This window comes from Ochotona curzoniae, unplaced genomic scaffold (genome assembly GCF_017591425.1).
Source record: "Ochotona curzoniae isolate NIBS_2020 unplaced genomic scaffold, NIBS_Ocur_1.0 contig_3498, whole genome shotgun sequence".
Classification (NCBI taxonomy): Eukaryota; Metazoa; Chordata; class Mammalia; order Lagomorpha; family Ochotonidae; genus Ochotona; species Ochotona curzoniae.
This window is the reverse complement of record NW_024465885.1, coordinates 28,708,907-28,733,535: the sequence shown is the minus strand read 5'-3', so window position 1 is coordinate 28,733,535 and position 24,629 is coordinate 28,708,907. Positions and strand designations below refer to the sequence as shown.

The window sequence follows — 24,629 nt, the reverse complement described above, 5'->3', positions numbered from 1 at the left end:
TATTCTCCATACATTTTCAAGGACTTCTATATAACAGAAACAACCTAAAATGCATTTCTTTACTCCCTGGACTTGGTGTGTCCCTTTTTGCTTCTCCCTGTCTCACTACTCAACTTCCATTACTTGTTCAGATGTTTTCCATCCCTTTGAGGGATGTGAGGAGTCTTACAGCTTGTGCAGACTACAACTTCCCATCCCAGATTTTCTTCTTTTTTTTTTTTAAGATTTACTCATTTATTTGAAAATCAGAGTTAGAGACATAGGGAGAGAAAAGAGGTGTCTTCCATCTACACCCGTAAGTGGCCAATAAGCCAGGGATGGACAAGGCAGAAGTCAGGAGCCGGAGTTATCCCGGTTCTCTCACCTGGAAGGGATCCAGGTATTTGGCATATCTCCTGCTGTTTAACTCAGGCTAATGACTAATGCAGGGTGCTGGATCAGAAGCAGAGCAGCCAATACAGGAGCCACCTCACCACAATGCCAGGTTCTCCCTGAAAAATAGCCCCTTGAATCTTAAGAGGTATGGGATATTTTGATTTAAAATCAGTTGTCTGGATTAATAACTGCATAATACCCTGAAAATTCACATAGTACATGTAAAATAAACAATTTTAAAAAGATATTTTCAGATACTAAGGACATAGTGTGGACCAAAATATGGTTTTATGTGATGAAATAATGAAAAAGAATGAGTGTATCACCAGTAAGTGTACTCAAGTTGACTACTCCATGTTATTAAGGAACAACTGAGATTCATTTTCTCTGCTATTTATTGTATCTAAGTCCTTAATCAGTGCTTTCCTGTTTCGATAGTTCTCTCACAATTGACATTGGCACAAATGTCAGCTCAGAGACTTCCCTCCTCCCAAATTTTTTTATATCTGTTCTTTTCTTGAGGATAGTTTTATTTTCTAAAAAAAAACCTACTAAGACATAGCATTTTAGGCCTGTAATTTTTCTACAATGCCATTTTTAAGAATTCAGTGAGTATAGAAAGCTTAATTGTTTTTGTGTTCAAGGCTTTATTTGTGGGAAGGGAGTCTCATGACAGTAATACAGCTACTAGAATTATACCACAAATGGACACTTGGGTTCTGGGCCTAGTGCCATTCTCAACTAACCTTACCTTTTTTCTGAATTATTCTGAAATGAATTTTATGATTTTACCTGTCATTGACAAGCACACATTCGAATACTACACTTTGTAGAGAAAACATTTAGAAAAATATATTTAGGAGAATATAAATTATATCCTATCCTTGATTTGCAAAATATGAAGCAAAGGTCATGCTAAATTTCTCCTCCATTACAATTCAATTAGAAGCACTTGACCTACATTTTTGTTATGTCATAAAATTGCTACTTTGTAATTAATGCTTTCTCTTAAGTTATACTAGTAAGTGAATTGAAAGATATATTGGTATATATCTTATTTTAATTAAATTATTCACTGATGTACACAACTTTAACACATGTCTTAGGAAGTTATGGTAAATTTGCAAATGTCAATCAGAATACTTTAACAGTAACTTCTTGCTATATGGTGAATTCTGACATTTCTGTGAAGATATATATCTTGCAAAGGTGTGTGTGTGTGTTCTGTTGCTTAAGATACAGAAAACATACTTGAATCTTCTGTATTTATAATAAGATCTAGTTAAATTAGAAATAACTAAACATTATGACCCTAGGAGGGTCATAATTCTGAATGCTACTTATGCAAATCAGAAAATAAGTCTTTTGCTTTAATCAAAGTTACCAATTATCAACCAGCTCAGGACATCTGGCAAAAATACACCTATTGGAAATGTCAGCTATGCTTTTGTATCTTACATATTGATCTGAAGTTCTTAAATAGGAATGCTTAGAGATATGGATTTAAGCCAGATTTGCTATTTAGGATGAAAATCAAGGAAAATAATTCTGGTAACTCAGATGAGTTACTGCTAGAAACTAATTTTATTATTTCCTGAATGTGAGATTTTAACTGAATTGTTGTTTTATCAAGACTAAACTATCAATAGCAAAATAAAATTTTACACATCAATGCCATGGGCTCTTACAGGCTCATTTAATAGTGAAATGAGAAGATTTGACAGGAGTGTATTTAAAATAATGCCGCTTTCTTTATCCAGGAGGCAATGTACAACAGGAGAGGTCTAACATAACACCACTGGCTGAACAAGCGAATGATGGTGTCTCTCACCTTTTCTCTATTTGCTTCATTTATGAAGAGATATTGAAGAACTATAATGACCCCCAAGTGTAGAAGGTTTTGCAAATTGTAGGAAATGTACTTTTTTCCTCTCAATATAGCATCTCTAATATGTGCTTCACATTTAAGCCATTGCCTTTTATCTAACATACAAATCTAATCTTTCCCCGCTCGATTCAGCCACACTTCTCCAGTAGCTCCTCATTCCATATTAAGTGTTCTATCATTATGTTTCAATCTATAGTGTTTCTTCTAGTGTATTAGTTTCTTATGGTTGCCATAGCAAAATCATAATAAACTGGTTTGTTTCAAACAATGTTGTTGTCTCACAATTCTAGAGACCATTAACCCCAAATCAAGGTGTTAGCAAGGCCATGCTTTCTTTAAAATTTATAAAGAATCCTTTCTCACCTCTTCTGATGCATGGCACCCAGAGGTGTTCCTTGATTTGTAGTGGACTGCTGGAAGCCTGCTTCTCCCTTCAGATGCCCAGTTACCCTCTGTATTCTCACATAGTCTTCCCATTCTGCATGTGGGTGTCAAATCTTCATATTCTCTGTGACACCAGTCATATCTCTGTCTGCCTTAAAGAGGGATTCTGACAAGCAGTCCTCACCAGTGCAAAATACTGACCACCCAGAGGATAGGAGCGTAGGTGTGTTAGCAATCCAGTGCAGATCACCCAGCTACACTGGGCACAAGACCAGAGATAGATGGCTGCATTTTTCAAGTTGGTGCCATTACAAACTCTTCCCTCACAGGATGCTCTCACAGAAGATAACCTTTGATGGCTGAAATTCAGAAATTGACTTTGCATGAAAAATGTGACAAACTTTGCACCAAGAACTACAATAACATGAGTAGGTTATTTTCCCTTCAGTATTTATCTTTAAAAAAGAAACTCTCTTTTCTATTTTGAAGGGAAAAATATCATCTTTACAAGGTGAATTGACACATTCAAATTAAGCCCTAATACTCTGAGAACTGCATGAGCAGCATCTTAGTTGAAAGGGTATCCACAGAATTTTTTTCAGTGACTCAGAAGATGATTTTTTTCTGTTTTAGTGAGTATTCTGTGAAAAGCATGTGGATTCAGAACTTTGAGTTCTGAAATCTGGAGCTAAGTTGGTAGAAAAGAAAATTTCCATATGCATAAAACTAGTATATGTACCTTATATGAAAACTGTTAAAGTATAAAAACTGTATATGTGTGTGTGCATATATATATATATGTATATATATCAAAATTGATGAAACTTGGAAAGAATGCTGTATAAATTAATGATGATCATCATGTGGAAGGATTTTAACATATTTTATGCTTTCTAAGGGAGAAAATATAGTTTAAAATTCTGTAGTCTGTTTCTAAATTCCTGTGGTGGTGGTGGTGGTTGTTTTGTTTTGCTGTTTTTTAATACACAATGTATTCTACCTGCCATAATCCACTTTAGTTTTGAATTTATTGAGTCCAAGATTCGAGTCCTGATACTTGTCAATCCAAGGAAATATGTACACCTGTAGAGGTGAGTTTATTCAGCCATGAAGCCAGCACCTTCTGAGCCTCTGTCAAGCTTGGTGTTGTGCTCACTGTAGTTCTGGCCTCTACCTTTCAGGTAACCAAAACCAGCACATCAACCAAAAAGAAAAAGAAAAACAAAAACAAAAATCTCAATCAAACAGCAAAAACTACCAAGTTCCTATGATGTCATTTCCTTACAGGAGGCACTTCATAGAGGTTACCTGAAAGTCAATACCTTGAGGATGACAAAGAACCAGCTGTAATGTTACCTGAAAGTCAATACCTTGAGGATGACAAAGAACCAGCTGTAATCATTATGAAGGGGAGATGGGATTGATGTTATGGCTTAGTAGATTAAGCCTCTGCCTGTGGTTTTGGCTTCTAGTATGAACATGGTTCGAATCCTGGCTGCTCCATTTATGGCCCAGCTCCCTGATAATATACCTGGGAAAGCAGTGAAGAAGAATAGCTCAACTTCTTGGGTCCCTGAACCCACATATGAGACTTGGATGAAGCTCTAGGCTCCTGGCTTTGGACAAACCCAGCTTTAGCCACTGCAGACATTTCAGGGAGTAAACCAGCACATTACAGATACGTCTCTCCTCTTCTGTCTTTAAATCTGCCTTTCAAATAAAAAACAAGTCACCCATGAAAACAAAATGAAGGGGAGAGCACTTTAAACAGAAGGAAGGGCTTGAGGAGATCATAGAAAGGAAAGAGCAGAGTGGGATAAGTAGGTCAAAGACACAGATGTTCAGGCTTTTCTGGTCTTGGAAAAGAGTATAGAATTGATTTGTAGTGCTAAAGAAGAGTGAAGTTCTGTCTTTTTTAGCAAAGAAATCTATCTGAAGAACATCATGCTTTGTGAAATCAGCCAGACCTAAAAAGGCAAACGATTTGTGATTTGTGATAACTAATATACACAAAAAAGTCAAATTTACCTATGGGAATTTATTGCTATGTAAAGCCCTCATCTATATCTCTACAGTACAGTAGTCTGCCTGCTTTCCACTTGTTGCTTAGTGGAACATTATAAGCTTGTGATTTTTAAAGGATATTTAAAATATTACCACACACACAAAAAAAGTTTCTTGCCCAATCTAAGTGAAAGCAGAACTGAGTTTCCCTTTAGAAATTTCCCCCAGTCTGTAGCTGGGTGTACAGAACGTATTCAAATATCAACCCAGCATGTGATGGTGAGAGAGCATCAGATTAAGGTAGGAAGGACATCGGCACAGGTTCTCAAATCAGACGTCAAACATGGTATTAAACAGTGTGGTCATATCCTGGAATAAGTGTGGAGCTTGGAGCTTAGACATTGTAAGGCAACAAAAGGAGACAGTGTGCAATCAGCACTTACAAGACCTATTTGTAACATGCATTTTAGATCTATTGTCTTAATCCCAGTAACAATCCCAAGACAGAAAGTAATTTTCCTCTTTGTCCATGTGGATGCTGAGAGGGGGAAAGACAACTGTTGGACTCAAGCTACTGTAATGTACATGAGTTCATATCTACATCAGCCCTCCTCAAATCAAGCCCTCTGTAGAGGGGAGGCATGGGGAAAAGCAGACCACAGCTAGGCTTTCTCTGCCGAGAGCTAAGTGAAAGTGGCAGTAGCATCCAATTGTCTGGAGTTGATACTTCACGTGGCTGGAATTCCTTGCCATTCGTTGGCAGTGAATCAGTTATCTTGGGTGACTGGGAATACAAGTTAGTTGGCTATCTGGTTCATCACACTATCTGGCTGATTTAAAAAAAAACTGATGATCTTTCATTTCTAACAAATATAACTCCATAAGTTGTAGAAAATTTTTTCCCATCAGAGAGAAATTAGTTGCAGGTTACATGTGAATACTTGTGAAGTCCTGTGAATGATCACTTGACACTTCCTTCCCAGAGATGATGCATACAGATGCTTTGATATTTGAATACAGAAGTTTCCAAGGAGCTGTGCCTCATGTGACTTTATCGTATATGTAAAAATACTCACTTTGTGTGCATTGGGTGCAGTAGGGTGAAATATGCCTATTCATGTTAGACTCAGCCTAAAAAAATTTGATACTATCTTTCTTCTTAAAAGGAACAGGTGAAATTGCACTAAAATGAAGCTTTTTATAATATGCACGTATACATAACACATATGAATGTTCACACACTCCCCACATGCATTTATGCATACAGATCCATGTATGCATATTTGTGAACTATGTCATCATTACATTTAATGTTGTTGTCCTGGTAGATATTAAATATTTTTAAATTAAAATATCCACCAGACTTCTATTTTACCTATTTGCAATTAAAATTATATTCAGATATTTCATCATACAATTACAGCATAGTCGCAGTAGAGGTTTGAATATCATCTAGAACTTCTGATTGTTTTAATAACCAGACTATGCAGTTATCATTTCCTCTAGTCTTACAGCATTACCTTAGGTTCAAATTGATAAGACTGGAAAAAATTGCCCGGTCACTCTTGAATCTGCTATAAATTCTCCTTATGAGTGAAGCTGAGAGGAAATAGAAACGATCTGGCTCTTCCTGTTTAAGAATAGCATTTCTAAAGAAAGGAAGGTCATACATATCTCTTTGGCAATTTTTTACTTGTTACATATTTCTTCAGAAGATAAAGACAGGAAATCACAGTCTATTGATCAGCACCTGTACCTTCCTCTTCTCTTTCTGAGGAATGACATATGAATTCGCAGGTGATTATAATAGCACATGTGAAGTGCACTATATTTAGTCTTAAGCCAATAAAAATTTGATGCCAAATTTAGTTCAGTTTACATTGTGGCATTGTACTGTTTAGAGTTCCTTTTCTGTCAAGTGATACATTATTCAGATTGTACTGATATATACTCTTGAGTTAAGCTTATTTTGAAGATTTCTTTAACACATGACATTTTGATTGTTATCTCTCACTATTTATAACTAATAAAAAAGTGTTTCATAGAATATTTCACACAAAATTATTTGTGTTTCTGTGCTTTGTGAAGTAGATGAAATTGTGCAGTGAGCACAATTATCTGATTGTGAGAATGCACTTTCGTGGAGAAGCTTTGTGCTTCTGTCCTTCTCACATCTACATCACACCAAAAATCATGTCTTGTGTCAGTCTTAAAAACTGTAAGGTAGAGGTGGTGGTAAAAGGGATCAACTTATGTTCTTAGCTTGTTTTGGTTTCATGTAATTGTGAGTCTAACAAATAAGTAAAAGGTTTAAGAGGGCAGGGTGAAAGGAAAGGAAAGAGAGTCTTCCCTTCAAAACAAATGATTCTAGAAATTCTTTGTGCACTAAAAGGCTTCCTCACTGCTTGATCTAACAAGCTCACCTACATATGCAGTTTCCAGAAGAGTTTTCAAATTGTGCTCTAAGCAATGTATTGCCAATTGACAATCAATAGAAATTTTACTTTAGCTTTCGAAATAAAAGAAATGGCACAGAAGGAAGAAATCAGAATGCAACAAACAAAATGAAAAGCTGCATCAATGTGGGAACCCAAGGCCTTGGGTCACCCTCTGCTGCTTTTCCAGGTGAGAAGCAGGAAGCTGAATCAGAATGAGGTAGAAGATACTCCAACTCATGACTATAAGGAATGCTGGTATCACAGGGAGAGGATTAGCCTACTAGCCCATGGTGCCTGCCCTAAATAAACATTTAAAAATCCAAATCACTTAGTCCATCATTCTGCCATTTAAATGTATCCTAACATTGTAGGAATGGACAAGAGCTGAGAGTTTCACAACCTATTTCAAGATATTCTACAGTATCACTGGGAGTCCAGCTTTGATTTTGAAGTAGAGATGCATGCTGCCTTGGATCTTCACATCTGCAGATGGCAGTCTCAATTGCAGAGTTACTATACATTCCCTTGCATAACTGAAAAGCCATAAAAGGAACATGAAGAAAAATATAAAATTGACAACAACATGAAGTTAAATAACATTCTACTGAATGATCAATGTGTCACTGAAGAAGTGAAAATCAAAAACCTTCTTGGGGAAAATGATGCTACTATATGATCTATCAGTCAGTGAAGAATTTAATTAAAAAAACTATTTTGAGGAAATGAAAACAAAAAATATGAAAAAACATGAGATGTAGCAAAAATAGTATTGAAAGGACTATTCATCTTATTTCGCAAGGAGGTTGCCTTATATCAGAGAACGTACAATTTTTGTCTTTTTGGGATCTACTGAGCACAATTTTCTCTAGTTGTGGCCATCTGGTTGCAAATGGTAAAATTTCATTCTTTTTAATGGCTGAGTAGTATTCCATGTGGAGGGTGTACAATGGGTTCTTTATTCATTCCTCTTTTGAATGGCATCTGAGTTGTTTCCATGTCTTCACTATTGTAGATTTTGCTGCTGTAAATGTAGGACTACAGATTACTTTCTCATATGCAGATTTCATTTCCATTGGACATATTCCCAGAAGTGGAATAGCAGGATCATACAGCTGGTCTATTTTCAGTTCTCTTATCACTCCCCATACTGACTTCCACAGTGGCTGTGCCAGCCTACACTCCCACCAACAGTGGAGGAGGGTACCTTTCTGCCTGCTTCCATGCCAGCAGTTGTTGTTAGTACACTTCTGAATGTAAACCGTTCTCACTGGACTTAGGTTGAACCTCAATGTGATTTTCATTTGCATCTCCTTGACAGCTAGGAAACCTGAACATTTTTTCATGTCTATTAGCCATCTGAGCTTATTTTTTTGAGAAATATCTGTTCATTTCCTTTGGCCATTTCTCCACAGGATTGTTTGTTTCGCTGTCATTGAAGGTTTTTGCAAATCCTGGATTTTAGTCCCCCATCGGTTGTATGGTGGGCAAAATTTTTTCTCCCATTCTGTTGGTTGCTTCTTCGTTTTGTTGATCATTTCCTTTGCTGTACAGAAGGATTTTAGTTTGATGTAGTCCGAAGGGTTTATTTGTCTTTGACTACCTGTGCTTTTGGTGACTTTTCTAAGAAGTCGTTTCCAATTCCCGTCTTGCAGGATGCTTCTGATGTTTTACTCTAATAGTTTGATGGTTTCTGAGTGCAAACTTAGGTTTTTGATGCATTTACAGTTGATTTTTGTGTAATGTGACAGGTGGAGGTCTTTGTTAATCTTTTTATTATTTTCCATGGCTCAGTTTTCTAGGTGTAGGATTTTGCCCTCTCCCACTCCTCCCCCCACTCCATTTCCCCTACTACAATTTTCTGCCATATTATTACATTAGTGTAGACCCTTAGTAACAGTTACAAGTTTAACATTCTGCTATTTAAGTGTATAATGGCATATATATATATGATATATGTTTATAGACAGTGGTGGAAAATCTAGTATCAAATTGTAAATGTATAGTTCAGTATTTACTTCTCAAGCTTAAAAACCAAAAGAGAGAGAGAGAATTCAATAAATTTAGCTTTGACTGAAATGCCCATAAAATCCTCATAAAATCTCCACCCAACAGATTCTCTTGTCAGGAGATTTCAGCTAGTCAACATGCACTGAGTTTCTCCGGTTCTTCAATCCACCAACTTGAATGAACACTGCTTTGTGTTCTGTATCAATGCAAGAAAGAATGAATTGTGATTCAAATGACTACCGTAGCCTTCCTAGTCAAGAATCTTTTCTTCCTCCAACTTTCTCTTCAAAAGCTGAGGACATCATACCCTAAAGCAGGTCACCAGGAAAATCAGGAAAGGGAATGAAAAATTTTCAATTAATAAGATGTAAGAAGGGACTTCTGGGGGTGGGAAAGTAGGTGAGTACCTTGGAGAAAAGGATCAGTGAACAGGGATGCTCAAGACAACACGACTTCTGAGCTAGAAAATATAACCGATCCTCCTGCAGTAAGTATGAGAGAATGTCTTCGCTACCATTCTTCCGTAAATTTCCCAACCAAAAATAAGGTGCATTAAACAGAGAAAAATAAACAAGGTATATAGAGTTGTTTATAGTGCTGTCTCCCCATGTGACTTTAAAATCATCATCCAAATTACTGAAAATGGAACTGAATAGAAGGTTACCAGTAGCCCATGTGTCCATCCATCTGCTTCAGGACATCCTGAGTATGTGTACAGAGCATTTGTGCAATAAAATAGCGGATTTCTGCTTCCACAAATCTATCAATAGGCCCAGCATTTTACTGAGCTTCTTTCTATAAATTTCCCTTCCCCACACTACAGAGAGAAGCCAGTTATGGGGGGCCTTAAGGAAGAGTAAAACTATCATGGTAAATTAGGCTTTACAAATGATTCCTTTACCGACTCTGCAGAAGACTATTCAATCTTAACAATAACAGCCAAGTCACAGCTGGACTCCACCACGGCAATCGTAATACCTTATTTTCAAGTTTTTGGAAGTCATCCCTATGTTTAGTTTCTATAGCAGTTCCTTTGAGAATGGTCAGGAGAATTTTTAGGTTGGAGTTACTGAAACAATTCTTAATACTGGTTGTCCCAGCAATATATGGAGGAATAACTTTATTGTAACTAAGTCCACGTGCCAGAGGTGGAACCATCGAATCAAGGGCAGAGAACCCTGTCCTGTTTTTAAAAGCTTGCTTTAACATCCTTGATCCACTAAAATATATAAGTGCCATAAATTAAAATGCAGAAAATAATTGAATAGAACATTACACTACAATTTTTTCTTCAAGTTGATAACAGAATGTGGAGTTGTAGATGATGGTCCTCAGGCATGAGTGAGATAAATGTTTCAGAATTAAGGGCACAAGACAAAATTCACCATCATTCTACTTTTCTGAGCATTTTGATTTTAATTTGATAATTTAGGTTTTTGGAATTCACTGCATCAATACCTAGGAATTTGAAAAACTTTGTCGATAATATAATCATAAAATTGTTTTGTGCATTTAAAAATTCTATGATAGGAGGGTGTTTAAAAAGTCACAAAAATGAGTATTATGAAAAAAATATACATGGATTTCAAAAAATTGGGGCACCCATGTAAACTTAACTTTTGATTCGATTTTCCCATGAACTTAGTGAACTTCTTTTCTATATGCTGTGTCGCTGAGCCCTTTCTTTTATGGCTCACTTTACCTTTCCATAAAACATATCTCAATCTCCACCATTTGGCTGCGATGTCTTTAAGATTTTACTCAACTTTTATGACGCAGAAAGAGTGGTGGATATGAATGTCACGAAGTCCCAACCTTGTTTCTTCTTGCCTGGCTTATAGGGCTGTTAAAGTAATGCGCAAAGAGCACTATGTCTTTGGGCTTTTGTAATTTCCTTGTTTCAGAACATGTCTTAAGCAACATGTGGCTTGGTGGTTTATTCATGATTGGTAGTTAGGTGAGCTCAATACTGGCACTCTTCCTGTTCTATGACCTTTTAACTTGTAGGATCATTTTGGTTCATTTGCCAAATATTTCAGCAAACATAGAGTCCTGTGAACAGATGGAGGGCTGTTAACAACACATGCCACCTTGTTACCTGATACGTCTTTCTGAAGGAGTTAACAAGATTAAATTGTGCCACTAGGATCTCAAATGTCACAATTTTTTTGTATCCCCTAAAACATTTTTCTTGAGTTCAGGGTACATTGGAAATTCTATGTATTTTAAATATTTCTTATAGCATTAATGATGATAAAATTCCTAGAGATAAGAAACTTAGATTTTATACAAATTGCTTGAATGTACCACTGTTTTAAAACTGCAGTCAATTCCACAATAGAGACTGTCAACTGGTGTGTCTCTGTCCTCAACTGTCATCTTAGAAATATAATCATGGAAAATATCACATCACAAATAGGTATTTGAAATATTATCCTTGTTTAGGATGCATAAATCTGTTTTGTTCCTTTTTGATATGCAGCATTACTAAAATGTAGGACCCATAATACATAGCCTGTTTCTATTTTTTCTTATTCTCTACAACCGTTCCTTTTGAAATAAGTTTAAGCATAATCATTCCTGTTTTCGCGACTGAAATTCATGATTGAATTAAAGTTTTATTCACAGATAGAAAATGGAGCTACAAAAAGTACAAATATTTCAGTTTAGAGATATATGGTTGTTTCGGTTTCTTAAGAGATGGAATGAATTTTTTTTTTTTTGAAAATGTGATTAACCTAGTGCTTACAATGTTGGTTAGTCTGCACACAATCTGCTATTAGAGTACCTGGGTGTGGTGCTTAGCTCTTGCTCCTAACTCTAGCTTCCCATTGATGCAGACCCTTGGGAAGAAAGCAGTGGTGGCTCAGGGCACTGGGTTCCTGCCACCTGTGTGGGAGGTCTGGGTTGTGTTCCTGGCTCCTGCCATTGGTCCCACTGCAAATCACACTGTTGGGGGCATTTGTAGAATGAGTTGGTAGGAGGGAGCCCAATCTTTCACTACCATTTAAATTAATAATAATAATAATTTTTAAAAAAGGAATACCTTTTTAAAATATCTATTTATTTATTTGAAAGAATCATACAGATAGAAAGGGAGACAGATCTCCCATCTACTGGTTCACTTCCCAGAAAAAGTACAAACGGTTGGGGTTAGGCCAACTGAAGCCAGGAGATAGGAACGTCTTCCAGGTCTCTCACAAGGGTGACAGGGACCAAAGCACTTCAACCAAATTCTGCTGCTTTTCTCAGGCCATTAGTACCACCATGCCAGTCCTGAGGCTACTGTTTTACTCAAGTCTAAACAGAAAGTCTGAAAGAAAGCTTATCGCTAAGGAATGAACCAAGTTTTCCATTGCAACTCTTTCTCAGTATTTTGAAAGTACCAGTCTGATAATTCATTAAAGCACAATTTTTTAAAATCTGATACAAAAAATGTATTTGCCATAACCTTGAAGACTGTATTTCTTCCAATCTGTTATAATAAAAAATATTTTTTGTATTTTGTACTTCTGTATTTTTAAGCCAATCAATTGACTTGTCATTGCCAACTAGTACATATAATAGTCATTCAATATACTATTTGTCAAATGAATTAGTGAGATTTGAACAGCTGGATTCATATCAGGAAGAATAGATTAGAAATGTGAAGGAAGACTGAGAAATGAAGAAGTTTATTTCTCATCTAGACAAGCTGCTGAGTAAAAACATGGCCTGTGTCTTTCAACCCATGGGATTTATAGCCAAAAACTCAGGTGCATTTTCTTAAACTTGTTTGAATAGAAACTTAATTTTAAATAGTCTGCTAGCATTCTTTTTGGTAAGTCCCCATTTCATAGAACAGCTCGAACTTCTGGTTTTAGTTTTGGGTAGCTTGGTTTTGAGGTTATAATGAAACCTAGAGTTTGATGAAGATTGTCTTTCTAAGACATTTTAACTGTTTCCCAGGCTTTTTAACTGACATTCCTGATTCTTCATTTAAAGGGACTATTGGTCAATGAAATCATCACTGGAACAGCAATTATCAGGACATGACATTACAGTTTGTAGCAGAAAGACATCTGGTTAATTGTAGAATCTAGTTACTAATTCTGTTAAATGACCTCTATTAAATCAATACCCTAACATGCAAAGTAAAGAATGTTTAACGTGATAATAAGCATACTCACTTACTTTTGAAGCAAGATTCTTGTTTATATTTAGAATAAAATTTTTCCATACATTACTATTTTGTGTACATATATGTATGTATGTGTGTGTATATATATGTTTTGAGTAGGATTAATATTCTTTAACATGAAGTACATTAAAAAAATTATTTAGAAATATCAAATTAACTACTTTGAGTGTTTTCCTCTTTTTAACTGATCAACAGCTAGCCGTCTGATGTTTTATTTCCGGTATTGCTTCAGACGTTTTCTTCCCTCTACTCAAAGAATTATATTAGCTATTATTTTAATGAGAGCTAGAAAAACGAGTTTGAAGTTTTGTGGTTCTTACGGTGACTGCAGTCATGTCTAACTACGACAATTGGAAACCTATCTCAGAATGTAGAGCAGGGACAGAGCAACATTACCACAGAATTACAGTAAGAAAAAAACACATACCAAAAAAACTTTACCCGTAGCGATGTTGAAGTCATATCCTGACTGAAGGAGGAAGTGGCAGGTCACCAATCTCAAACTTATCTGATGCTGTGCATACAGAGGGTCCACTGCTGACAGTTTTCAGTTGTTTCTGGAACAACAGAAAGTGCACTCAGTAGGAACAGATTGAATTCAAAATGCTGAAGAGAAAACCGTCCAATGTTTCAGAGAAGGAGAAGCACCAAAAACCAAAGGTAAGGTGATCCAGTACAGAGTCAAGTAAGATCAAGCCATTGAGTAGAAAATACACACAAACGCCTCTCGGCATATATGGGAAACATAAAATTGTAAAGTGAGATGTGACAATAATCCTCTGTAATCTTGTCTCAAAGCGTGTGCTTGATCATTTACATTTGAAATCTGAGTTCAGATGATCAACTTTCTGGGTATCTATTTGGTGATTTGTGAGAAAACAATATTATGAAATCCTGTGTAATCTTAAGGGTTATGAGGTTGTTCGTGTTGGTCTAACTGTATGAATTTCACTTCTGAAGAGTTTAGTTTTTTGTGATACATTTAATTATAAGGAGGTTGTTAAATGGAAATATTTAGTTAAACATATGCATTTCTAATTCTTAATATGCCTTGGGAGAGGAATGAATCATTCTGTAATTTTTCTCTCAAAGTAATCATATTAAAGAAAGATCGGATTGTGTTTTGAGGAGCATCAAAACACTGTAAACTAGTAAATCTTTCAAATAAGTAACATGTAGAACAGTAGTCCATTGTCTCTATGATATTCATTGTTTTAGAAAAGTAGATTATGACACAACAAAGTATAGATTCTGCTGTAGATCTCCCAATTAGATTTACTAGACACAGAAGAGAAATTCTTTATGAAATACTACGAATTGATTATGATCCTCCGAATTAATGTGGCACTGAACAATTACCAATATTTTTTAAATGTTTGGTAGATTTCATGATACTTATCTGAAATAAATGAAAATTAAACAATTTCTTATGTTTGGAAAGCAACATAAATGTAATATATTGATCTTTTCTGATAAAGAGCTGATTAAGTTGGCAAGTATCTTTGGTTAAAAATGCAGCTGGTAATACATAATTCCTACATTTTTTTGATATTACAATAAAATCCAAGATAACACTTTTCAGAATACAAAAGGCACTTTTGCTTCTATTTAAGATTGACTGTACTTATTTGAATTAAAACAACAAATTATCATAAGTTACAAGAGTTTAACAGTAGAAATTATTACAAGTTACAAGAGAAGCTTGTGAAGAAATCACAAAATCGTAACATGAGGTGTTTTTCCTCAAAATATTTAAAATGTAAAACTATAGAATCTAATGAGGAATTGTTACATAGTGAGATTATATTTACGTGATCCAACTCTTTTAGGAACACTCCTTTCACTGTATCATAATCTGACTTAAATGTGTTATTGTAACACATGTACAGTATTATTTATTTGACTAATTTGCTTATGAAATGAAATTAGCAAGCAACATTGGTGGGGTAGTTGGTGAAATACACACCTGGAAACAAAATATATCACAGAAAACACACCAAAACCAGATTCATCTTTGTTTTCATAAATTTCTATTTTATTCTTTATTTTTTTTGAATTTAGACAAATGCATGAATATGTGTACACAGGGTTTTTTTAATACAGTTTTCAACCGGCTCATTTTCTTTTAAAATGGAAAAAATATTTCCCTAATTACTGTATTGTATATTAGAAACAACTGTCTTTCCTCTGATTTTAAATTTATTTGCTCAGTAACTTTTATGGAATAATGAATGAATAGAGAATGGGAACCAGCAGGTATGACAGAGATGACGTACAATGAAGATTACAAAAATGGCAACAGAATGAGTAGTGGGAGCCCTCCAACATCTCAAGGAAACGTAGGACTTACGTCTATAAACAGACAACAGGATCATGCAGAAATCTAGGAACCTAATGGCTAGTTGATTACTGGTATACTAAATAATATTTGACGTCTCTGATTTGGAAGGAGGTATCTTTTATTCTCTATTGTAAAAATTTCCTGAGAGGGTCTGCTTGATTTTTTTGAAATTGTAAGTGCCCCCAAAAATGTTTAAAGTTATAACGTTAAAACTAAGGGAAATATTGTCTAAGTATCCAGTTCAGATGTTCCATGGTTCTGTTTCGGGTGACCTAGCACTCATTCAAAAATCCTGCATTCAAATCCTCATATTGCCTGACTTATAACCAGTGGAATTCATCATTTAAAAAGAAAATAAATGCAAGACATTGTTACTAGTTTTTTCAAGTATATCCTGAAGTTTGAGAAATTTAAAGCATTCATTAGTATAATATTCAGTAATTGACACCTGAGTTTCAGGTCCATAATAATTTATTTGGAAATAATTACATTTGAAAGAATTATCAATAAATTACCTGTGAATAAACTAAATCAAAAGATATTAACATAAACTTTTATCATCTGCAACTTTTTCAAGAATATTCAAGTTCTGTTTCCATCCTCTAATTATCTGTGTCTCTATTTTTACTATACAGTCTTCTCTTTGAAATGCTCTCAGAAAACACAGTGGCCTTCGGATTTATTAGAAGGCATTCATAGACAGTGTAGGCTGAGAAGATGAAACCAAAGCAGTCTATAAAGTAACCTGGAAAATTTCTAGAGAATTTTAACTAAAGAAACATCTGACATGTACTGGAATGTTATCATACTGTGATAACTTTAATATGTCTCAGAAATGGTGTCAAGGTAAACTCTGAATTGAAGGGAACTTTGTTTAACACTGATCAGGTAATCTATTTTTAAGATAGTTAAGAAAAAAATAGCTTTCCTGAATACATGCAATGTATCCTACTTTTTCTTCTTGAATATTTTGTCTTCTATTAGTTATGTTCTCTATTGATAGTGAATTTTAAATCTTTTAAGATACCTGGACTCACATTTGATAAGACACTTGTAACTGCTTAAATTACAGAATATTGCAATTTTCTTCATCCATTGTATTTTCATATTCTGTTTTCTTCTATTATGTACCATTTTCAGTAAATAGAGCTCTTTAAATAATTATTTAATTTAGGAGAGCAAATGGGAGAAGGAGAAAAATGAAGCACTCCCATCTATTGGGTCACTCCCCAAGTAAAGGCCAGGATGGGCATAGCCAAAGTCATGAACCTCCACTTAGGATTCTGTATGGAACCTCAGTATAGATTTCCCACATTGGTGACGAGACACAAATACTTTAACTATCCCATGTTACCTTCCAGGGTCTGCACTTTTAGGAAACTGACATCCCCAGCCAGAGTCGGGAATTGAAGATTAGGAAACCCAAAATGGGAATCAGGAATTTTAAGCATAATGCCAAATACCCACAATCAGATCTTTGTATAAAAACTAAATTATCATTTGTAACAACTCTGACATAATTTATCTTGTTTTGCTTTGTAAGTGACGTTCCTAAGTCACAGGAAAGGTTGCTTCCCTAGAACTAAGACATACAGATAAAAAAATAAGACCCACATCTACAGAAACGCCAGCGTGACATCATCGTGGGCTTTCAGTTCTTCACTGAGATACCTGCCTGTTTTGCCAGCCATACTCATACTTCATTTTTTTCCTTAAACTTAGCTATCACACTTATTAAAAATGAAAACAGAAACTGGGTAGTGACATACTAGAAACCTTCAAAAAGTTTATGGAAAGTGAAATTTTAAAGTAAGCTTATTTTGTAGGAGTTAATTTTCAAAATCATGACATATGAAACTTCAAAACATTCATGCAAATGAAAACTATGAAAAAATTTTGTCTGGATTTAAAAATTTTTACACCCTGTAACTACCTTTGGATTCTATGTTCCACAAAGTATTTGTTGTCCCCTCATATAGTTGTCGACTTCCATCTCCCTTGTTCTTGATCATCACAGTCATCATAGAAAAAAATGGGAAAGTAAGCATTATTTCTGTCTTAAGTTTTAGGTAGACAGTAAGGACACCAGACACTATTTTGCATTGCATTAAAAATGTCTTTAAAATTAGACACTGCATTAAAAATGTCTTTAAGTTGGAAAGTAACTTAGAGTTCCTGCTTTTCAATTTAATGCAGTAAAGACATCTAAGAATGCAAACAACTTTCTTAATATTCAGATATTCAAACTGTAGAAAAATCCCTAATGTTGAATTAAGTAAAAGCAATCATTTTCCTTTTGTATCTAGAAAATATTTTCCATGTGAAAGACACCAATACATGTGTCTAAAATAAATTTTGCCTTTGAGTTTATTATTTTTACTATAAATTTGGTTACTTGTGTGATCTTACTAGTGCTTGTACTTTCATTGTTTTACTAACAGATTGCTAGAATATATGTAATAAAGTTTGCATGTGTGTCAATACAACTATAATTCTTTTTTAAGACTTATTTTAAGTATAATTCCAATATACCAAATGTTGTGCATGGACACCAAGAGGTACTCATTTTTTCATAAACGTAGAACATTGTTGTATTCTGGAAAATGCTAGAAAGTTTTGAAATAAAAGAATAGACCTTACAGAGAAAATCTGGTAATTGTAACTGGAACAACTTGGCCTTGTTTTGGCCAGAATTAATGATCTGTGTTAATGATTTTAACTGAGTATTGTTCTTTTTGAGCAAAAAAGATTCAAGTACACTGTCATTTTAAAAGAAACATTCGAATAATGGCAGTTTTTGAAATAGCATTTTTTCCTCCCATTCTTTTTCATCTAAAGTGCATACTAAATGAGACACCATTAGTGTCATAGATGCTAATTTTCACTAGCAATGACTGAAGTGGCAGTCTTTCCCATTTGCATTTGATCCCAGCAATGATGAGAGGTGATGAGTTGATTATGAGCTGTTTTCACTGCACTGCCCGCTGTGCAAATTTATGCTCCTAGACAAGGATGACACATAGTTGTGGCGTTAAAGAGCTTTCTTCATGGCTCTTTGTATCAAGGATGTTAAGACACATTTTAACTCTTATCTAACCAGGTAAGTGGGCAAGTTTCACATGCAGTGATGTTTAATGTGAAATCAAAGATGTTTCTCTAACATCCTTGCTACCAGCTGGTACCCACATTCCAAGAATGTCCCATCCCATTGCCCAAAATTGAAGAGCTATTTCACATAGGTTTCTGTCTCTGTCTCCAAATTATAAATTTCTGTTAAGCTTTATTTTAATTTTAAAACATCTTCAATCAGTAACCTAAGAACTTGCTCATTAGATCATGTTTTGTTGACTATAAGAGTTAAATAATTTTTAGTCTTCCTTTATCTTGGACCAAAAAAAAAAATGGCTTTATTTCCCCAGGAAATCATGCATTAAAAAAAAAGAACAAAATCCTTTTTCTACTATCTACGTTTCCAAGTTCAGCATTACCAATCTGATTCATTTTTCGCTCATCCTAGGACTTTGGTGAACTGTTAGAAGCAACACATTCATAACACTAGCTTTTTAGTGGAGAATAAAAATATTTTCCATTGAGGATCGATTCATGAGGGTAGAAGTCATTAAGTTCTCTCTCGTGATACATGACATGATTCTTACACAGATCGAGTTAGTAACCATCGCTGAATCTTTCCCCAATTGGTGTGAAGACCTCTGAATGTTTCCAACCAGTCTTTGTTATTTGCTAGGGCAAACTAACCAAATGTCATAGACTGAGCAGCTAAAACAGAAGAAATGTATCTTCTCAGATATCTGGAATTTTGGAGGCAATCATCAAAATGCAGTCCGGGTTGGTTTCCTTTGCCAGCCACAGGGGAAAGGTCTGCTTAAGGCCTGCCTTTGGCTAAGTGATGGCTGTCTCTTCTTTAGCGTACTAGCTCCTGGTTCATCTTTTGCCGTGCTCTGATATCATTTTATAAGGAAACCAGAAGGGCTGCATTAGGGCTCATCCTAATGGCTGCATCAACTTAATTATCTTTGGAAAAGTCTTATTTGCAAGTACAAACATGTTCTGAGGTACTAGGGGTGCAAGCTTCAACATACGAATTTTGAGGACTCATATTTCAGCCTATTACCCATTCTACTATGTCCTGAAATTGATGAATTGGTTTTTCATTGTCTTTTTTATACTTTCAATGACCTCAGAATCCTCTCCAATTCGATGTGCCCCATGCCTGAATGCTGTGAACCCCATAGGTGTTCTGAGCTTCTCTCCACAGTGGCTCCCTATTTAAATACATTCTCCAGTATCTCCTCATTCTAGCCTTTCTCCCATCCCCAGACACATCCCACTAAGCTACCATTAGGAATTATCTGAAAATGAATGAAAAGAACACATCTGTGCTACCCTCACTATCAGTGCTATGTTAGAATGATCTGGCATGCTTTACAAGAATACTTACGTTAGGTCCAAGTACCAGATATTCTAGATTAGAGGTTCCTTTTGCTCTGACTCTTCATACATTTTTTTTTCTATTTCTCTTAGCCTAAAGTGCATCTGTGTATTTTTTCCAACTAATGAACTCTTGCCTGTTTGAATATCTGGGAACCCACAGGAAACTTACAAGAAAGCCTCCACCATTGTTAGAAAAAGCAGCGTGTTTGGAGACAATCCAGCATACTAAAAGCAACAGGAACTAAAGACAGAAAGACTTGGGCTTGAAAGTCACGTTTTTATATTTTCTCTTCAGGAGACTTGGAACATTTCTTATTCATCATTGTTTGATGGTGATTTCTTTTGGGAATTCGAGAACTTAATCCAGAGTGTCTAGTTTTCAGTGTCTGTGTAAACTGTGGCTACCTTCAGAAAAAAAAAATTTTTTAGTACAAACAGCATTGATGAATATTCAATATGTTTGCAATGAATGGGGGATGATTAGTGGGAAATATATGTCACATATAGAAGTAACCTACTTCAGAAGGTAGCTTGTAAATGGGTCACTGATAAAGATCTGAGTAACTGTTTCTGGAATTGAAGATACCAAAACAAAATGATAATCACATAATATAATCTGGTTGGAGGGATCAAAAGTGTTTGCAAAAGAGAGCTGCTCTGCAAAGAGCCTTAATTGCATATGGGAAAGTTAAAATTTGCCTCTGTGTCAGCAGAACAAAGAACTATGGCCAAAGCACAGATCTCAGCTGTCAGCCGACTTGTTCACCTGGGTGACATGTGCAGGTCAAACTACTGTCACTGGTTTCGTCCCTAGCCTTGATATCACCTACCTGACTTTACTACGATTCCACCATTAAAGCAAACTTGCAGCAATGATGTGAAGGCCCATGTAATGTCTCCATTTTTTTTTTTCCAGGGCAGATAGCTCTGTGATTAGTGAGCGGGAATAAACATTCTCTTTGACAGACAATTTTCTAACCACAAATGAAGATTTGGTATTTCCCATTTTGGTATCTTACCAGTTCTGTTTCTCAATAAGTATCCTTGAGGTTGTTTATTTCTATAAATAAAGATTCTGTGCCTATGAAGGTGAGATCCTGATGTTGGGACTAGAGACCTGATCAAAGTATTGGCTTCTTAAAGTATTAGCTTGAATCACCAACTGACCTCACTTGAAGAAAATACATAAAGAAAACGAAGGCAAGTAAATAATGAAGTTTCTTTTTTACATTTTTTTTGTAACTTTCGTAGTTGAAGTTCCAGGAATAAGATTCAAGACAGATTGACCTTGTATGAAATTCTATTTGCTAATTGAGATATGGCACCAGTGAAGCTATTAAGTTTTACAGAACAAATTGTACATTTGAAGCATTTTACCTCTATACTTTACTTGGTTATAATAATGTAGCTGTTCTTTAAACAATAAAATATACAGTTAAAATATATCTTTCTTGTTGGTGTTACATAGCTATTGTTTTTCTTTTGTTGATTGATATATTGTTTTGAGTTATTTACAGTAGAGTATCTACAGATTTCACCTATCCTAAGGTTATATTTCAATATAATTATAAAATTTAAAGCAGTAATTATAAAAGAAACATGTACTTAAAACTGTAATGAGGAAATTCTGTCAAAGGCACAAGTTCTACAATCCTTGGCTATAATATTGTAGGCCAAAGCTTTTTCAAGAACTAAGCTAAATTCTATCATCACTATTACATTTCAACACCACTACTAACGTCTTGATAGTCTAAAGTACTCTCCTGGCCAAATCCAAATTTTCTGAAAGAATAATTAACATAGTTGATAATCAAGGAACTGTAGAACCTGATCATTTCTTCAAAATATTGGCTTCAATTTACCATGATTGTTTTTCTACACATTCTTCCCTTGTTTGAGATTACATACCATATATTTGCCACACATAAACATGTCTGTTCTTACTAAGGAGAAAAAAATACGTTTAAATTCCTAGGCCCAGTGGCAAAGGGTGCTGCCTGCGGAGGGAATGTTTATAAGCTTTATGATATTAACTGCAGCACTCAACCTCAGGTAGTATAAAGCATGCAAAAAAGAACTTTCTGTCAGTTTTATTATTTCTAAAAAGCTTCCCCTTGAAGCAGAAGAGTGACCTTGCTCTGCTGAGCTGACATATGCTGCTGGATTAATGGTCGAGCTCTGCTGGAGGGAAGCTCACAGAAACATTACAACCCTAGAAGCTGGGCTGGCGGTGACCATTAATCAGGGGCACCAAAATCATGCATCAAATACATTCATTTAAAAGTAGTAAAAATGACTTAAAAAACTTTTTGAGAATTAGCTTATTGTTTGTCGTTACTTGTGCTCAAGGAGATCACTGTATGACTAAAATATCTCTTGGGGAGACCTTTTAAAAAAAGGTTATTTTTGTATCTGGGAGTCAAGGGAATGCAGAGGGTATAAAAGACTAATGGGAGTTATAGGGAGTTTTTGTTTCAGAGACCTTGATGACAAAGTTTATTAATGGTTTCTATTTTCTTAGCTTAATTTTCACACCTTTATTTAATCATGATCTCAAAGTAATAGGTAATTATAAACCTGTCTCTTTGAGATGATATTATTTTTATAACTGGAATGATAGCAGTGTTAAAATTTTCAGTCCACATATTCAAGTATCAAAATTATTTCAAAATTAGACTTAAAATTATCAAATATTCTTTCATTATGCTATACAACAAAATTTTCACGACTTTTTGTTATTGAAAAGAATAAAAGGCTCCTGCCTGGGATCATGAGAGATACTATTGAATTTAAATTACACACATGATATTTACTTTATACTTTCTTGTTTAATTTTTTATGTTTGTGTACTTTTATTTCACTTGAAAGGCAGAGAGACAGAGAGAGATCTTGTATACATTGTTCCACTCCCCAGATGTTTACAACAGCCAGAGCTGGACCAGGCAAAAACTAAAAACTTGAAATTCACTCCTCGTGGGTGACACGAATGTCTCCACTTGATCCATCATCTGCTGCATATCAGTCAGCAGGAAGCTGGAATCAGAAGCAGACTAGAACCAGGAATTCTAACACTGGATATCGTTATCCAAAGCAGCACTTTTAAATAGTATGTTAAATATGCCCTGTTCTTGTTTTTATTTATTTTTTTTTTATTGTTGCTTACATTGTATTATGTAGTACAGTTTTATAGGCGCTGGGGATTCCCCCCACCCCTCCCATACCCCTCCCCCCATGGTGGATTCCTCCACCTTGTTGCATAACCATAGTTCAAGTTCAGTTGAGATTCATTGCTTGCAAACACATGCCTAGCATGAAGTTCAGCGTCTTATTGTCCAGATAAGTTCAGTGGCCTCTTGGGGAGACCTTCTATGGTCTGAAGATAGGTCTAACAGAGTAAAGATCCGGTCAGTTAAAAGCCCCAACAAGGCCTCAGTATCAATATACAACATTATGGAATTAATTGACATAGTATTGGGTAAACAATATGTTAAAAATAATGCAAGTTCCATTCTTCGAAACATCTGGGTTGAGACAGTATCAATGACAGGTTCAAAAAATAACAAACAACCATACAAAAATTACAGGTTAAATCAAGGCAAACATGTGGTATCTAATCTTTTGAGATTCACTCATTTCCCTTAGCATTATAGTTTCCAGTTGTGCCCATTTAGCCAAAAAGAACTGCACTTTGTTTTTTTTAATAGCTGAGTAGTATTCCATGGAGTAGATGAACCAAAGCTTTCTTATCCAATCTTCTGCTGATGGGCATTTCGGTTGCTTCCATGTTTTTGCAATTACTGATTGTGCTGCAATGAACATAGGGATGCATGTTGGTTTGTTGTGGAACAGGTGTTTTGGATATATTCCTAGGAGTGCTATTGCTGGGTCATATGGTATGCAGATTTTGAGTTGTTTGAGTGTTTTAAAAACTAGTGATCCCCTTATATATGTTTATAGTGGTTGTTCACCAACAATCAACATTTTTGAACTTCGTGAGTTTTAAAGATTATTTCAATCAAATATTATATGGCTAAAATTTCATAACTTATTTTTAAAGAAGGCTAAGCAACTTGAAACTGTATCGATTTCAGGTAATATCACTTCCAAAATTGGTGATCATTTTATCTAACATTCAATATAGACAGATACAGGCATAAACAGAAAAAAATGACTTTAATGAGCTGAGTGGTCAGTACAAACAACATTTGTGAATAAGTAACTGACATTTTCAAAACACTTTAATTTCACTTATTTTGTGTATACATAAAATCTTCTTAATAGAATGGCTTCCAACCAATGACAATAATCAGTGAGAGTCAGACTGCTTATGATCCACATCAAAAAACTGAAAAGCCCCATATGTTTTTAATATCCTATGTCATTCCGTAATGGATCGGGAGAGCAGAGAAATCTTCCACCTTCTTAGAGTGTGTGAGGAAGATGTTAATTATAACCTATCAAGATTGTAACAGGTAACTTACAGAAAGCAGACTTGAATCTGCATTAGACATTAGCAAAAAGTATAAAGACATATAGTGGGATTCAAAAGCGATCCTGACA

General features: G+C 35.1%; 1 protein-coding gene across 2 annotated transcripts in view; it reads left to right on the top strand.

Annotated features, from left to right (window-relative positions):
• Positions 1 to 24,629, top strand: part of SAMSN1 (SAM domain, SH3 domain and nuclear localization signals 1) — an 85,042-nt gene that overhangs the window by 17,927 nt on the left and 42,486 nt on the right. Inside the window, exon 1 of one of the 2 annotated variants that reach the window (XM_040980643.1) lies at positions 13,763 to 13,936. The exons of the other annotated variant lie outside the window; for it this stretch is intronic. Within the exon in view, the coding sequence (XP_040836577.1) occupies positions 13,880 to 13,936 (57 nt within the window). The 5' untranslated portion in view covers positions 13,763 to 13,879. Of the gene's footprint in view, positions 1 to 13,762; positions 13,937 to 24,629 lie in introns of those variants that run through there. 2 annotated transcript variants of the gene reach the window in all.